Raw genomic sequence first — 17,142 nt, forward strand, 5'->3', positions numbered from 1 at the left:
CAACTAATTTATTGCACAGAAAGACAATCAAGAACAGTGAACTCTGACAAAGTGGTATTTTAAGCTGCGGCATCCAAGTTAACAAGCCCCCAGTGAACTCCTGAAGAAAATATGTTTTTGAGAATTTCCCTCCCCAAAAAGGCAGTGAAATGTCTGAGTCATTTTCAGTAAGATTCAATTACTACTTCTTTCTAAAGCAGTCAACTATCTGCAGCTTAGCCAGACAACCCATAACCAAGGGTTTGTAATTGTAAATTCTCGTAAATGTGGATATTGGCGGTCCCTCACTTTCTCTGTGTGATGCTTTGACTTGTCAGAGGCAAGGAATCAAGATGCACAAGGATTCCTCTGGGCTCCCATAAGAGTGAGAGAGACTGTGTATGTGTGTATCATGTCCTCAGCGTGCATATATATTCACACACATATTCACACACGCCCAGAAGTCAGAATTCCAGTACACACTGGAAAGTTACTCATCTAACTATGTTGCCGAAGGATTTACTCCCTCAGCATTGTGATGAAGCAGCTCAATGAGTTGATTTCATTCAAAGATAACAAGCCCACAGGGAGATGCTGCATCACACACCACTCTGCAAAACAGCTGCTTTTTATTCTAAGAGCAGGCACAGCTTTTTAAACAGTGTATTTTTATTCCAGGACAAATGACATGGCTTCAGTTACGTTTTTTATATTTATATGCTGCTCTTGGGTAAAAAAAACTTCTGCATGACTTGCAAATAACACTCCATTTCTGTTTTGTTAAAAGAAATTGGAAAGCTGGACAGCCAGATAACTGGGGTCATGGCCATGGGCCAGGAGAAGACTGTGCTGGGCTGATTTATGCTGGGCAGTGGAATGACTTCCAGTGTGAAGACATCAATAACTTCATTTGCGAAAAAGACAGAGAGACAGGTAAGCAGGAGAGGGGACTGAAGAGCGAGCTGCACAGCTTATATTCTGTCAAAGGGTGAGATGTGAGGAGTAGAAGGGCTCTAAATGCGGACTCTGCAGTCAGGTTCTACAGCCTGTGGTTCTGCCTCTTACCGGTGGGGCAGCTTGTTAACCTTAGGGAAATAATAATAGTATCCTCTTCGTGGGGTTTTCATGAGAGTTTAAACAAGTTAATAAATGTGCCTAACTTCTAGGAAGTAAATATCAGATTAACTGTTCTAGGTCACTATCTCATAATATTGTCAGTTAATAAATATGGTACCAGTGTTATCATCAGTTTTATAGTTTCATACGTGGACAATTTAGGTGACTAAGCATTCAATTCCATGCGTATTTACTGAGCATCTACTATGAGCCAGATGCTATGCCTGATAATAGAGGGAGATCAGCTTAGAAGCTTTTCGGGGGTATAGACTAAGAGCCTTTTGTGTATACGTTGTTTTTTTTTTTAATTACAAAAGATACCTATCTAAAGTTTCATTTAATACATGACCCTTTTCAGAATGGGTGTCTTAGTTTTCTTCATCAGACCTAGATTTAAACATTTATGGTGGGGGAAGGAGGGAATGAGGAGTGAATCCTCATGAGTATGGATTTCTTTTGGGGGTGATGATATGTTCTAAAATTAGATATTTCTAAATTTTACACATCTTTGAATATACTAAAAGCCACTGAATTGTATACTTTAGATGGGTAAAATTTATACGTGAATTACATCTCATAAAGCCTTTATAAAAACGGTGGTGGTAAACAAAAACCTCAAATACATTTGCTCAAACCATTATTGACAGTAACCAGGACACAAGTTATCCATACATCCATTCAACATTTATTGAATACCAGGCACTAGTCTCCAGTGCCACAGGTCTTGAGACTCACAAAGAACTCCCAGCCTGATCAGTTCCAGGGGACAACTACAAATATCTAAACAAGAAATGACCCCTTCCAATTCATGATGGCATGTCCCACAAACACACCAAGTCTACAGCTACATATGGAATAACTGCCTCCGAAAAAAACTTAAAGCCTGGCCGAGCAACTGCTACACATGAGGCAAACAAGAACAAAAACCACATCGAAGCGGGTAGGAGAGGCGGGGACACAATCTTGCCATAAATCCCACCCTCCTGCACAGTGACACCTCAGTCAGAGGGGAGCTCAAAACCCAGAGCTTCTTCCGGAGGAGAACCCTACATCCGGTACCCCAAGTTTTAAGACTTGCACCTGAGAAACAAGCCCCCAAAACCTCAAGCTTTGAAAACCAAAGGGGCTTGTATCCATGAGACCCACAAGGCTATAGCAAACTGAGAAATGGGGTCTTAAAGGGCCTGCACACTTGGACTCACCCACCCCACGGCCCAATTCACAGGCAGTCAACTGCACCCAGAATTTACATGAAAGAAGCTCATTTGCTTATATTAAAGCATAGGGCTGGGGGCAGGCATCTAACTTAACATACGTATCTAGGAGCCTGGTGGAATACTGTCTGAGACCTGACAGGCACCATCCTTACTCTCTCCCTCGGCCTTGCTCCACGGCACCAGTATCTCCTAGATAAATGTCTGGTGCCTTGGTTTTTGCCCATGGGACTGCCCTTGATCACCCAGCTCTGGAGGCCGGGGAGACTTGGGTTCCTGGGTTCTATGGGACTGTAGCAATCAGACCATTCTTGACAGACTACTGCCCCAGGACACTGCACAGACAGCAGGCTGCAAGACACCCTCAGTCATTCCGTGAAAGAAGCCTTATTTGCTTGTCCAGGAGCCTAAGGAACAGGCCTCTGGTTTGGCACACATCTAGGAGCCTATACATATGTTCTTCAGGAACAGAGGCTGGTGGATTCAGTCTTTGCCCTCTCCCTCAGAGTCACTCAGATTCATCAGTGTCTCCCAAAGAGGAGCTTAGACCCTTGTCTGGTGCCCTAATTTTTGCAGCTGCCACCAGGGGACAGTTCTACATGACTTGGTATCAGTGGACATGGGTCCCACAGGACTATACCAACAGAGAAAGAGTTGTTAAACAGCAACCACCCCCAGGGCACAGCAACAGGTAACAGTCCCAGAAGCTCAGTCTATCTGTGAAAGATGCCTGTTAGCTTATCATCATGGCTGCAGCTGGAGGCACAGGCTTATAATTAAGCACGTATCTAAGGACTGATTGTAAGCATTCCAGAGACCTCTCCTCAGAGGGCAGTCACTATCTCCATCCTCTCTGCTGTGCTCCAGAGCACCAGAATCTCCTGGTGGGCTAGGTACCCAGGACAGCTCTTACACATGTGTGGTGGGCTAGGGAACCTATCAGGTTTGGCACACATCTGAGGTGCTCCTAGGGAACAGAGGCTGGGGGATACTTTGTACTCTCCCTGTGCCTCATGAAAGCCCACTGGTATCTCCCAGAAAGGAGCTTGTATACTCACGTAGAGCCTTGGTTTTTGCAACTGCCACTGAGGGTACACCTTCAGATCACCTGGCTCTGGTGGCCAGCAGACCTTATACTCATGGTCCCACAGGACTGTATATATTTGCATATTTTAAACACTATTGCCTGAATGTCTGACTTCCAATGTGTGTCTGCCTACACAAGGTAGAAAGCTTATGAAAGAAATTAAAGAAGACAAAAAGAAATGGAAAAACATTCCATGCTCATGGATTGGAAGAACAACTATTGTTAAAAGTTGATACTACCCAAAACAATCTACGCATTCAAAGCAATCCCTATCAAAATAACACCAGCATTTTTCACAGAGCTAGAAACAACAATCCTAAAATTTGTATGGAACCAGAAAAAATGTTGAAAAAGAAAAAGCTGGAGGGATCACAATTCCATACTTCAAGCTGTATTACAAAGCTGTAATCACCAAGACAGTATGGTACTGGCACAAAAACAGACACATAGATCAATAGGACAGAGTAGAACCCAGAAATGAACCCACAAACATATGGCCAACAATTCTTTGACAAAGCAGGAAAGAATATCCAATGGAATCAAGACAGTCTTTTCAGCAAATGGTGTTGGGAAAACTGGACAGTGACATGTAGAAGAATGAACCTGGACCACTTTCTTACACCATACACAAAAATAAACTCAAAATTGGTGAAAGACCTAAATGTAAGACAGGAAGCCAACAAAATCCTAGAGGAGAAAACAGGCAACAACCTCTGACCTTGGGTGCAGCAACTTCTTACGAGACATGTTTCTGGAGGCAAGAGAAACAAAGCAAAAATGAACTATTGGGACCTCATCAAGATAAAAAGCTTCTGCACAGCAAAGGAAACAGTCAGCAAAACGAAGAGGCAACCAATGGAATGGAGAAGATATTTGCAAACGACGTATCAGATAAAGGGTTAGTATCCAAAATCTATAAAGAACTTATCAAACTCAACACCCAAAAACAAATAATCCAGTGAAGAAATGGGCAAAAGACATGAATAGACACTTCTCCAAAGAAGACATCCAGATGGCCAACAGATACATGAAAAGATGCTCCACATCACTCATTCTTAGGGAAATAGGAATCAAAACCACAATGAGACAACACCTCACACCTGTCAGAATAGCTAAAATTAACAACTCAGGAAACAACAGATGTTGGCAAGGATGCAGAGAAAAGGAAATTTTCTTTTTCTTTTTGAACTGCTGGTGGGAATACAAACTGGTGCAGTCACTTTGGAAAACAGTATGGATGTTCCTCAAAAAATTAAAAACATAACTACCCTATGACCCAACCATTGCACTACTAGATATTTATCCAAAGGATACAAAAACGCTGATTCGAAGGGGCACATGCACCCCAAGGTTTCTAGTAGCACTATCACCAATAGCCAAAGTATGGAAAGAACCCCAATGTCCATCAACTGATGAATGGATAAAGATGTGCTACATATATATACATACACACACACACACACACACACACACACACACACACACGCACACAATGTAACATTACTCGGTGATCAAAAAAAGTGAAATCTTACCATTTGCAACAATGTAGATGGAACTAGAGTGTACTATGCTAAGCGAAATAAGTCAGAGAAAGCAAATATCATATGATTTCACTCATATGTGGAATTTAAGAAAGCAGATGAATATAGGGGAAGGGAAGCAAAAACAAGATAAAAACAGAGAGGGAGACAAACTGTGAGAGACTCTTTAATACAGAGAACAAACAGGGTTGCTGGAGAGGAGTTCGGTGGGGGGATGAGCTAAATGGGTGATGGACATTAAGGAGGGCACTTGTTGGGATGAGCACTGTGTGCTCATGATGAATCACTAAATTCTGTTCCTGAAATCATGATTACACTACATGTGAACTAACTTGGATTTAAATTTAAAAAATTTTTTTTAATTAAAAAAAAAAAAAAAAAAGACTGGGAGAGGTGGTTGTTTCCTCTAATACATAGAAACCAACAGAGAGAGTCAAGCAAAATGAAGAAACAGAGGAAAATATTCCTAACAAAAGAACAAGATAAAACTTCAGGGGAAAGAAAACCTTCATAAAATGAAGATAAGTAATACACCTGATAAAGTGCTCATAGTAATGGTCATAAAGATGCTAACTGGAACACCAGGGAAGATGGCAGAGTAGGAGGATCCTGAGTTCACCTTGTTGCAAGGGCACACCAAGATAGCAACTACCATCATGTGACTTAACTCTGAAAACAACCTGAAAAGTGGCAAAACAGACTTTTCATAACTAATCCTAGGAGGCCGCATCATAAAAGGTAGGAAGGACAGAGATGTAGTTGGAAACCAAACCCTGACTATGACTAACTGAAAATGGGAGGGACATCACATCAGTGGGGCTAAAACCCCAGGAAGCTGGAGGGCAATAGGAAACTGAATCCCCACCTTTAAAGAGCCAGAAAAGGAAACCATCAGTAAAACTAAAAGCCTAGTAAATGAGAGAAAATATTTGCAAATAATATATCTAAGGGGTTAATATACAAAAACTATAAAGAACTTATACAACTCAGCACCAAAAAAAAAATTTTTTTTGACTAAGAAATGGATAGAGGACCTGAATAGACATTTTGCCAAAGAAGACATGCACATGGCCAGCAGACACATGAAAAGGTGTTCAACATCACTGATCATCAGGGAAATGCAAATCAAAACCATCAGGAGATGTCACATCACCCCAGTCAGAATAGCCAGGGCTAGTATCAAAAAGACAAGAAATAGGGGCACCTGGGTGGCTCAGTTGGTTAAGCATCCACTGTCAGCACAGAGCCCACTTCAGATCCTCAAACCCCCTCTCTCTCTCTGCCCCTCCCTGCTCTCATTCTCTCTCAAAAATAAACATTAAAAAGATAAGAAATAACAAGTGTTGGTGAGAATGTGGAGAGAAGGGAACACTTGTGCACAGTGTTGGGAATGTAAATTGGTGCAACCACTGTGGAAAGCAGTGTGGAGATTCCTCAAGAAATGATAAATAGAATTACCATATGATCCAGCAATTCCACTACTATTTACCCAAAGAAAAAGAAAGCACTGACTTGAAAAAATATATGCACTCTCTATGTTTACTGCAGCATTGTTTACAATAGATAAAATATGGAAGCAACTCCGTGTCCATTGATAGATAAACGGATAAAGATGTGTGTGTGTGCATGCATATATATATATAGAGAGAGAGAGAGAGAGAGAGAGAGACACACACATGCACACAGAGGAATACTACTCAGCCATAAAAAATGAATGAAATCTTGCTGTTTGCAACAACATGGATGGACTTAGAGGGCATTAAGTTAAGTGAAATAATTCAGAGAAGGACCAATACCATATGATTTCATTTATATGGAATCTAAAAGACGAAGCAAATGAACAAAGAAAAACACTCTTAATTACAGAAAACAAATTGGTGGTTTGGAGGGATGGGCAAAATAGATAAAGAAGATTAAGAGGTACAAACTTACAATTATAATGTAAATAAGTCACCAAAATGAAAAGTACAGCATAGGGAATATAGCCAGTAACATTGTCAGAACATCATATGGTGACAGATGATTATACTTATCATAGAGAACATTAAATAATGTATAGAATTGCCAAATCAATATATTGTATACCTGAAACTAATATAACCTTGTATGTCAATTATACCTCAGTGATAATTATTTAAAAAGATGCTCACTGAACTTGGGAGAATGGATGAACATGATGAGAACTTCCAGAGAGATAGAAAATACCAAACAGAAGTCACAGAGCTGATGAATATAACAACAGAACTGAAAAAATATCTTAGAGGGGTTGAACAGCAGAATAGATGAAGCAGAAGAAAGGATCAGTGAATTCACAGGACAGTGGAACTCACCAAAGTAGAGTAACAAAAAAAGAGAATGGAAAAAAGTGAAGATACCTTAAGGGATTTATAGGACAACATCAAGTATACTAACATCACATTATAAGGGTTGTAGAAGGAGAAAAGGGGGTGGGCAGAAAACTTCCCTAACCTACAGAAGGAGATAGACATTCAGATTCAGGATGCCTTGAGAGTTCCAAAGAAGATGAACCCAAAGAGACCAACACCAAGACACATTACAATTGAAACGTCAAAAGTTAAAGACAAGGAGACAATTTTAAAAGAAACAAGAGAAAAACTTGTTATGTACAAGGGAACCCCCATAGGACTATCAGATTTTTCAGCAGAAACTTTGCAAGACAGAAGGGAGTGGCATTATATATTCAAAGAATATTTTTTTAAATGCTCAAAGAACAGAACTTCCAACCAAGAATACGCTACCTGGCAAAGTTATTCAGAATTGAAGGAGAGATAGAGTTTCTCAGATAATCAAAAGCTAACAGAGTTCATCACCACTAAACCAGCCTTACAAGAAATGTCGAAGGGACTTCTTGAAGCTGAAAAAGGGGTGCTAATTAGGAACAAGAAAACACACCAAAGTATAAACTTTAATGGTAAAGGTAAATAGTAAAGGTGGTGGATTAGTCATTTCAAAGACAAAAGTAATAAAAATAACTATACAATAATTAAGGATACACAAGATAAAAATATATGAAATGGGACCTCAAAAAAATAAAATGTGGGAAGTGGGAATAAAACTGTAGAGCTTTAGAAAGCAAACTTGTTACCAAGTTAAAATAGACTGCTAAGTAGTTGTATGTAAGCCTCATGGTAACCACAAAGCAAAAACCTATAGTTGATAGATAAAGAATCTAAGCACACCAGTAGGGGAGGTCATAAAATCACAAAGGAAGAGAAGAAAGGACTAGAAAGGAACTATAAAACAACTAAAAAGCAACTTTTTATTTTTTATTTTATTTTTTTTCAATATATGAAGTTTATTGTCAAATTGGTTTCCATACAACACCCAGTGCTCATCCCAAAAGGTGCCCTCCTCAATACCTATCACCCACCCTCCCCTCCCTCCCACCCCATCAACCCTCAGTTTGTTCTTAGTTTTTAAGAGTCTCTTATGCTTTGGCTCTCTCCCACTCTAACCTCTTTTTTTTTTTTCCTTCCCCTCCCCCATGGGTTTCTGTTAAGTTTCTCAGGATCCACATAAGAGTGAAACCATATGGTATCTGTCTTTCTCTGTATGGCTTATTTCACTTAGCATAACACTCTCCAGTTCCGTCCACGTTGCTACAAAGGGCCATATTTCATTCTTTTTCATTGCCACGTAGTACTCCATTGTGTATATAAACCACAATTTCTTTACCCATTCATCAGTTGATGGACATTTAGGCTCTTTCCATAATTTGGCTATTGTTGAGAGTACTGCTATAAACATTGGGGTACAAGTGCCCTATGCATCAGTACTCCTGTATTCCTTGGGTAAATTCCTAGCAGTGCTATTGCTGGGTCATAGGGTAGGTCTATTTTTAATTTTTTGAGGAACCTCCACACTGTTTTCCAGAGTGGCTGCACCAGTTTGCATTCCCACCAACAGTGCAAGAGGGTTCCCGTTTCTCCACATCCTCTCCAGCATCTATAGTCTCCTGATTTGTTCATTTTGGCCACTCTGACTGGCGTGAGGTGATATCTGAGTGTGGTTTTGATTTGTATTTCCCTGATGAGGAGGGACGTTAGGCATCTTTTCATGTGCCTGTTGGCCATCTGGATGTCTTCTTTAGAGAAGTGTCTATTCACGTTTTCTGCCCATTTCTTCACTGGGTTATTTGTTTTTCGGGTGTGGAGTTTGGTGAGTTCTTTATAGATTTTGGATACTAGCCCTTTGTCCGATATGTCATTTGCAAATATCTTTTCCCATTCTGTTGGTTGCCTTTTAGTTTTGTTGTTTCTTTTGCTGTGCAGAAGTTTTATCTTCATAAGGTCCCAGTGGTTCATTTTTGCTTTTAATTCCCTTTAAAAAGCAACTTTTTAAATGGCAGTAAGTACACACCTATCAACAGTTGCTTTAAATGGATTAAATTCTCCAATCAAAAGACACAAAGTGGCTGAATGGATAAGAAAACAAGACCCATGTATATGCTGCCAAAAAGAGACTCACTTCAGACATAAAGATACACACAGACTGAAAGTGAAGGGATGGAAAACGATACACCATGAAAACAAGCCAAAAGATGGGGTTGCTGTATTTATATCAGACCAAACAGACTTTAAACAGAGACTGTACAAGAGACAAAGAAGAGCATTAGATAATAACAAAGGGGTCAATCCAACAAATGGATATAACATTTGTAAATATTTACGGACCCAATATAGAAGCCCCTAAATATATGAAACACATATTAACAGACCTAAAGGGAGAAATAGGCAGCAATAGAATAATAGCAGGGGACTTTAATACCCCACTTACATAAATAGATGGATCAGCCAGACAATAAAATCAATGAGGAATCATCAGCCTTAAGATCAGAAGGACTTAACCAACATTTACAGAACACTCCATCCTAAAGCAACAGAACACATATTTTTCTCAACTGAACATGCAGCATTCTTCAGAATAGATCACATATTAGGCCACAAAACAGTAAATTTCAATAAATTTAAGGAGATTGCAATCCTACCAGACATCTTTTCTGACCATAAAGGTATGAAACTAGAAATCAGTTGTAAGAAGAAAACTGGGATATTCACCAATATGTGAAGATTAAACAACATGCTACTAAACTACCAATTACTCAAAGAAGAAATCAAAAGAAAGATCAAAAAATTCTTTGAGACAAATGAAAATGGAAATAGAACATACCAAAAGTTATAGGATGCAACAAAAGGAGTTCTAAGGGAAAAGTTCATAGCAATAAATGCCCACCTCCATAAACAAGAAAAAGTCAGATAACATAGTTTTACACCTCAAGGAACTAGAAAATGAAGTCCAAAGTTAGTAGAAGGTAGGAAATAAAAAGCAAAACAGAAAGGAATAAAATACAGACTAAGAAGACAATATAAAAGCTCAGTGAAAATGGGAGTTCGTTAAAAGATAAAATCAACAAAACTTTATCTAGTTTCAAGAAAAAAAGAGAGTGGACTCACTTAAGGAAAATCAGAAATTAGAGATATTACAAATGATACCACAGAAATACAAGGATCATAAGAGACTATTATGAATAATTACTGACAACAAATTTGACAACCTAGAAAAAAATGGATAAATTCTTAGAAACATAAACCTACCAAGACTGAATAACAAAGAAAACAGAATATGTGAACTGACAGATTAGTAGTAAGATTGAATTAATAGTAAGGAGTATGGTATTGGCATAAGAACAGACACATAGATCAATGTAACAGAATAGACAGCCCACAGATAAACCTACACATATATCATTAATTAACTGACAAAAAAGCCAACAATATACAACAGCAAAAGGACAGTCTCTTTAATAGTGTTAAGCAGACTGGTCAGCCATGTGCAAAAGAATGAAATGTACACAATACACAAAAGTTAACTCAAAATGAATTAAGAATTTAAGACCTGAAACCATAAAACCCCTAGAAGAAAACATAGTAATCTCCTTGGCATCAGTCTTGGTAATGACTTTTTTGAATCTAACACCACAAGCAAAGGCAACAGAGGCAAAAATAAACAAATGGGACTACAGCAAACTAAATAGCTTCTGCACAGCAAAGAAAACCATCAAAAAAATGAAAAGGCAGCCCAAGCGTCTATTCATAGATGAATGGATAAAAAAGATGTGGTGTATATTTACGATTCAGCCATAAAAAAAAGAATGAAGCCTTGCCATTTGCAGTAACATGCATGGAGCAAGAAAATGTAATGCTTAGTGAAGTAAGTGAAGACAAATACCATATGATTATACTCATGTGGAATTTAAGAAACAAAACAAATGAACAAAGGGAAAAGAGAGAGAGACAAACCAAGGAACAGACTCTTTAATTATAGAGAACAAACTGATGGTTACCATAAGGGAGATGGGTTGGGGGATGGGTAAATAGAAGATGGGGATTACAGAGTATATTTATCATGATGAGCCCTGGGCAATGTATAGCATTATTGAATCACTATATTGTACACCTGAAACTAATATAACATTGTTAACTATACGGGGATAAAAATAAATTTTTTAAAAAGATTTGAATAAAAACCATGAGGATAAAAAAAGCCACCCGTGGAATGGTAGAAGATATTTTCAAATCATATATCTGACAAGTTGTCAATACCCAATATACATAAGGGAATTCAAACAACTCATTAGCAAAAAGCCAAATAACCCAATTTAAAAGGGGTCAAAGGACCTGAATAAGATATTTTTCCAAAGAAGATATACAAATGGCCAACAGGTACATGAAAAGGTGCTCAACATCACAATCATCAGGGAAATGCAAATCAAAACCACAATGAGCTATCACTTCACACCTGTTAGAATGGCTGTGCTCAGAAAGAAATAAACAAGTGCTGGCAAGGATGTGGAAAACAGGAAATCCATGTACACTGTTGGTAGGAATATACCAGCCACTATGGGAAACAGCATAGAGATTCCTAAAAAATTAAAAATACAATTACCATATTATCCAATAATTCCACTTCTGGCCACTTATCTGAAAAACATGAAAACACTACCTCAGAAATACATATGCACCTCTATGTTTATTGCAGCATTATTTACAACAGCAGCCCAAGTGTCCATTGATTAATGAATGGATAAATGTGCAGTATATATATAAATACAAAGGAATATTATTCAGCCATTAAAAACACTGAAATATTGCCATTTGCAATGATATGGCTGGAGCTAGAGGATATAATGCTCAGAGAAATAAGTCAGAGAAGAATACCATATGATTGAACTCATATGTGAAATTTAAGAAACAAATGAACGAAGGGAAAGAGAGAGAGAGAGAGAGAAAGCAAGAAACAGATTCTGAACTATAGAGAACTGATGGTTACCAGAGGGGAAGTTGGTGGTGGGAGGGTGAAATAGGTGATGGGGATTAAAGAGTGGACTTCTCATGATGGGCCCTGGGTGAATCACTATACTATACACCTGCAACTAATGTAATACTATATGTTAACTGGAATTAAAATAAAAACTTAGGGGCACCTGAGTAGCTCGGTTGGTTAAGCATTGGACTCCAGATTTCGGCACAGGTCATGATCTCACGATACAGGAGTTTGAGCCCCATATTGGGCTCTGCACTGACAGTGCAAAGACTGCTTGGGATTCTCTCTTTCCCTCTTTCTCCCCCCCCCCCCCCGGCTTGTGCTCTCTCTCTCTCAAAATAAATAAATAAACATAAAAAAGCCATCATAAAAAAATTTTTTCCCACCAAAAACCATAATATACCTAGGAATAAACCTAACCAAAGTGGTGAAAATCTATACATTGAAAACTATAGAAAGCTCATGAAAGAAATTGAAGAAGACAAAAAAATGCAAAAATTGTCCATGCTCATGGACTGGAAGAACAAATATTGTTAAGTGTCGATACTACCCAAAGCAATGTACATATTCATTGCAATCCCTATCAAAATAACATCAGCATTCTTCACAGAGCTTAAAAAAAAAAACAAAACCTAAAATTTGTATGGAACCAGAAAAGACCCCAAATAGCCAAAGCAATCCTGCAAAAGAAAACAAAGGCTGGAGGCATCACAATTCCAGACTTTAAGATGTTTTACAAAGCTGTAATCACCAAGACAGTATGGTACTGGCACAAAAACAGACACACAGATCAATGGAACAGAATAGAGAACCCAGAAATGGACCCACAAACATATGGCCAACTAATCTTTGACAAAGCAGGAAAGACTATCCAATGGAATAAAGACAGTCTCTTCAGCAAATGGTGTTGGGAAAACTGGGCAGTGACATGCAGAAGAATGAACCTGGACCACTTTCTTACACGATACACAAAAATAAGCTCAAAATGGATGAAAGACCTAAATGTAAGACAAGAAGCCATCAAAATCCTCGAGGAGAAAGCAGGCAAAACCTCTTTGATCTTGGCCACAGCAACTTCTTACTCAACATGTCTCCGGAGGCAAGGGAAACAAAAGCAAAAATGAACTATTGGGACTTCATGAAGATAAAAAGCTTCTGCACAGCAAAGCTGTTTAATTAGCAAAAAGATAAAACCACTAACAGAATGGGAGAAGATATTTGCAAACGACATATCAGATAAAGGGTTAGGATCCAAAATCTATAAAGAACTTATCAAACTCAACACCCAAAAAAACAATCCAGTGAAGAAATGAGCAAAAGACATGAATATGTCTTCTCCAAAGAAGACATCCAGATGGCCAACCGACACATGAAAAAATGCTCCACATCACTCATCATCAGGGAAATACAAACTGAGATACCACCTCACACCTGTCAGAATGGCTAACATTAACAACTCAGGCAACAACAGATGTTGGTGAGGATGTGGAGAAAGAGGATCTCTTTTGCACTGCTGGTGGGGTGCAGCCACTCTGAAAAATGGTATGGAGGTTCCTCAGCAAATGAAAAATAGAACTACCCTGGGCCACCTGAGTGGCTCAGTCGGTAAGTGTCCGACTTCAGCTCTGGTCATGATCTCACGGTTCGTGAGTTTGAGCCCTGCATCAAGCTCTGGGCTGACAGCTCAGAGCCTGGAGCCTGCTTTAGATTCTGTGTTTCCCTCTCTCTGCTCCTCCCCCACTCACACTCTCTCTCTCTCTCAAAAATAAATAAACATTAAAAAAAATTTTTTAGATTAAAAAAAAATAGAACTACCCTATGACACAGCTATTGCACTACTAGGTATTTATCCAAAGGATACAGGTATGCTGTTTCAAAGGGACACATGCACCCCAATGTTTATAGTGGCACTATCAACAATAGCCAAAGTATGGAAAGAACCCAAATGTCCATCAACAGATGAATGGATAAAGAAGATGTGGTATGTATGTATGTATGTATATATATATATATATATATATACACATATATATATGTGTGTGTGTGTGTGTGTATATGTATATATATATTACAAAATGGAGTATTAGCAGTCAAAAAGAATGAAATCTTGCCATTTGCAACAACATGAATGGAACTACAGTATATTATGCGAAGTGAAACTAGAGAAAGATACTTATGACTTCACTCATACATGGAATTTAAGATACAAAACAGATGAACATAAGGGAAGAGAAGCAAAAATAATATAAAAACAGGGAGGGGCACAAAACGCGAGACTCTTAAATACAGAGAACAAACTGAGGGTTGCTGGAGGGGTTGTGGGTGGGGGGATGTGCTAAATGGGCAAGGGGCCTTAAGGAGAACACTCGTTAGGATGAATCACTGGATTCCACTCCTGAAATCATTATGGCACTATATGCTAATTTGGATATAAACGAAAAGGTAATTTTTTTTTTCCTGTGTGTGATGACAAATGTTAACTAGACTTATTATGGTGATCATTTCACAATGTATACAAATATCAAATCATATTACACACCCGAAACTAATATTGTATGTCAGTTATATTCAATTAAAAAAAAAAGAATTACAGTAGAGGGTGAGAAGTGACCCAGGTTTGTCATTTGTTTGCCTTGTTTGGCCACTTGAGATTTAAGTTGAGCCCAGAATGGACTCCTTAAAGGAGACATTTACCTTTTAGTTAATCTGGATATGAACTTATAGGCATTTCTTGAAAAAAATAATTGATGTATTTTGGAATCTTTCCTATAAAAATATGTGCTCCTTTTTTTTAATTGTACATAGTTATTCTTTAAGAAAAACTAACGCCCATTATTTTTCCTCTTTTGTAGTACCACCATCTGCATTATAATGGACTGTGATGTAATAACAAGAGCAGATTTTCAGATGGTTCTCAAGGGCAAAGGATACTTCTTTCTGATTGCATCATCTTCTCACCAGATTGAAAAAAAAGCACTGAAAACAAATTACTGAAAAAATTGACAGCTAGTTATCTTTACCATCTTCCTTTACTCAAGGATTTCAGAACTAAAATGTTCCCCCCAGTATGATGTATTGATTTTCAGTACGCAAATGGACTGAATCACATAGATTTTTTTCAGCCAGTAACTGCACAGTTATGCAAATCACATCTTCCAAAGTATGGATTGCTCCAATCAGAAAAAAGACTATCATTGGTTGTTGAGCTTTAGGGAGAACTATACTGTGTAAACGTACCATACATTTCTAAAATCCCAAATGTAAGAAAAATATGCAGACACAGATATATAGGCCAACTCTTAGTAATGATATGAAATATACTTAAAGAGCTTTTAAAACTTTGTATTTTTGTACAAAATATTTGCCTTTTTACAATTTTTTCCTTTTCTTTTTTTTTTTTTTTTTGTCATCTTACCAATATAATACATGGAGCCAAAGAAAACAATAATGGTACTAATAAAAAAAAAACTCTTAGGGTTTCTTGTCAGACTTAATTCTACCCATTGGCAAAGAAATTTTTCAGTTGTGGTTTTAAAAAATTAAATATGTGTGTATATATATATTTTTTTAATGTATCATTTCCTCAGAGGAGTCAATCACTTGAAATGTCTAAAAATATCCTTGCAGATTTTGCCAGGGTAGGTCAAGCCTGAGCATATACGTGGCTCAGTCAAGTGGGCTGTGTTTTGAGCCCATCACCAGCCAACATTCTTACTATGTGCCTGGCCAGGCCCAGAGAAAGTGGTCAACTCAGGATGTGCTTCTACTTCATTTTGGTGGAGTTAGGGGTGGTGGAGAGGTATCTGTTGGGAAAGAATCTGGCTATCTAGAAAGCCCTATTTTATGGCTGAGTTATGAATGTGCTTCATATCAGACCAATAGCAGAGCCACTAGTGACTGTCAGCAAAGTATGGCATCTCATCAACCAAGGCAGAGATGCAAGCAAGATGGGGACAGCTATATGCTACCTGGAAAGTTTGTGTTTTCTTAAGGCAGGTTCCAAAAAACATAACTTCAAGGTACACGTATGATGAAATGCAAGAGTAAACTTTTGGCCACTACATTGAACTGTTGCAAAGAACCTTTCCTCTGAGCCCATCTACCTTCTACACCTTGACTTGCCATCAAAAAGTCTAACATGAAATGTGCTGAAAATAGGCATTAGATATAATTGATGCTCAAAGGTAAGATTTCCAACCAACAGATTCCCTCTCCTCCCCTTCCAAGGAGCTCCCCAGGCAGTGCTGCTACCTATCCCAAATAAAATGGTAAAAGAATAAAGACAGAGTTTGACTTTCACACCTGTAGCCGTGTGGACTATGTTGTCTTACCCCCTGGTCACCATTCATGCCATCTCTGTAGCTGAAAACGACCATCTCCTCGCACCTTTATGCCCTGCTGTCCTGTTCACGTGGCCTGGTCAGGTTGCCAGCACTCACCGTCATCTGGGCCCTGTGACACAAGGCAAGCACTGGACTCCAGTATTTTCTCAGGTCAAGGCCTTCCACAGATTAAACCCAATCCCTCAAGACCTTTTATAGATTAAACCCAATCTGCTTTTTCATCCTCTTCCTGTTTTTTAAGTGTCAATTCATATTCATGCCCAGAAGCAACTGAAATGTGTGATGCCATCATCAGAAGGGAACAGTGCTAGCTCTCTCAGTTGAGATGGTTCTCTCCAGCCCTAATCATAACTTACAGTGCTGTCATTTGTCAGGTACTATGGGAAGTACTTCAGTCAGACCATCTCACGTCATCCTCCTAACAGCCCCATCGAGCAGGCCTTGCTACCCCCCCCCATTGACAGAAAAGGGGAGGGTCTCAAGGAGGTGACACCACTTCCTAGGTCCCACCATCACTA

At 38.7% G+C, this 17,142-nt stretch overlaps 1 protein-coding gene across 1 annotated transcript in view; it reads left to right on the forward strand.

Moving 5' to 3' along the window:
- The window catches only part of COLEC12 (collectin subfamily member 12), a 194,240-nt gene extending 177,660 nt beyond the window's left edge, over positions 1-16,580 (forward strand). Inside the window, exons 9-10 of the mRNA XM_086682574.1 lie at positions 767-912; positions 15,134-16,580. Of these exons, the coding sequence (XP_086538700.1) occupies positions 767-912; positions 15,134-15,153 (166 nt within the window). The 3' untranslated portion in view covers positions 15,154-16,580. The remainder of the gene's footprint in view (positions 1-766; positions 913-15,133) is intronic.
- Positions 16,581-17,142: the final 562 nt, after the last annotated feature.

Source organism: Puma concolor, chromosome D3 (genome assembly GCF_028749965.1).
Source record: "Puma concolor isolate L17-30 chromosome D3, mPumCon1.1.hap2, whole genome shotgun sequence".
Classification (NCBI taxonomy): Eukaryota; Metazoa; Chordata; class Mammalia; order Carnivora; family Felidae; genus Puma; species Puma concolor.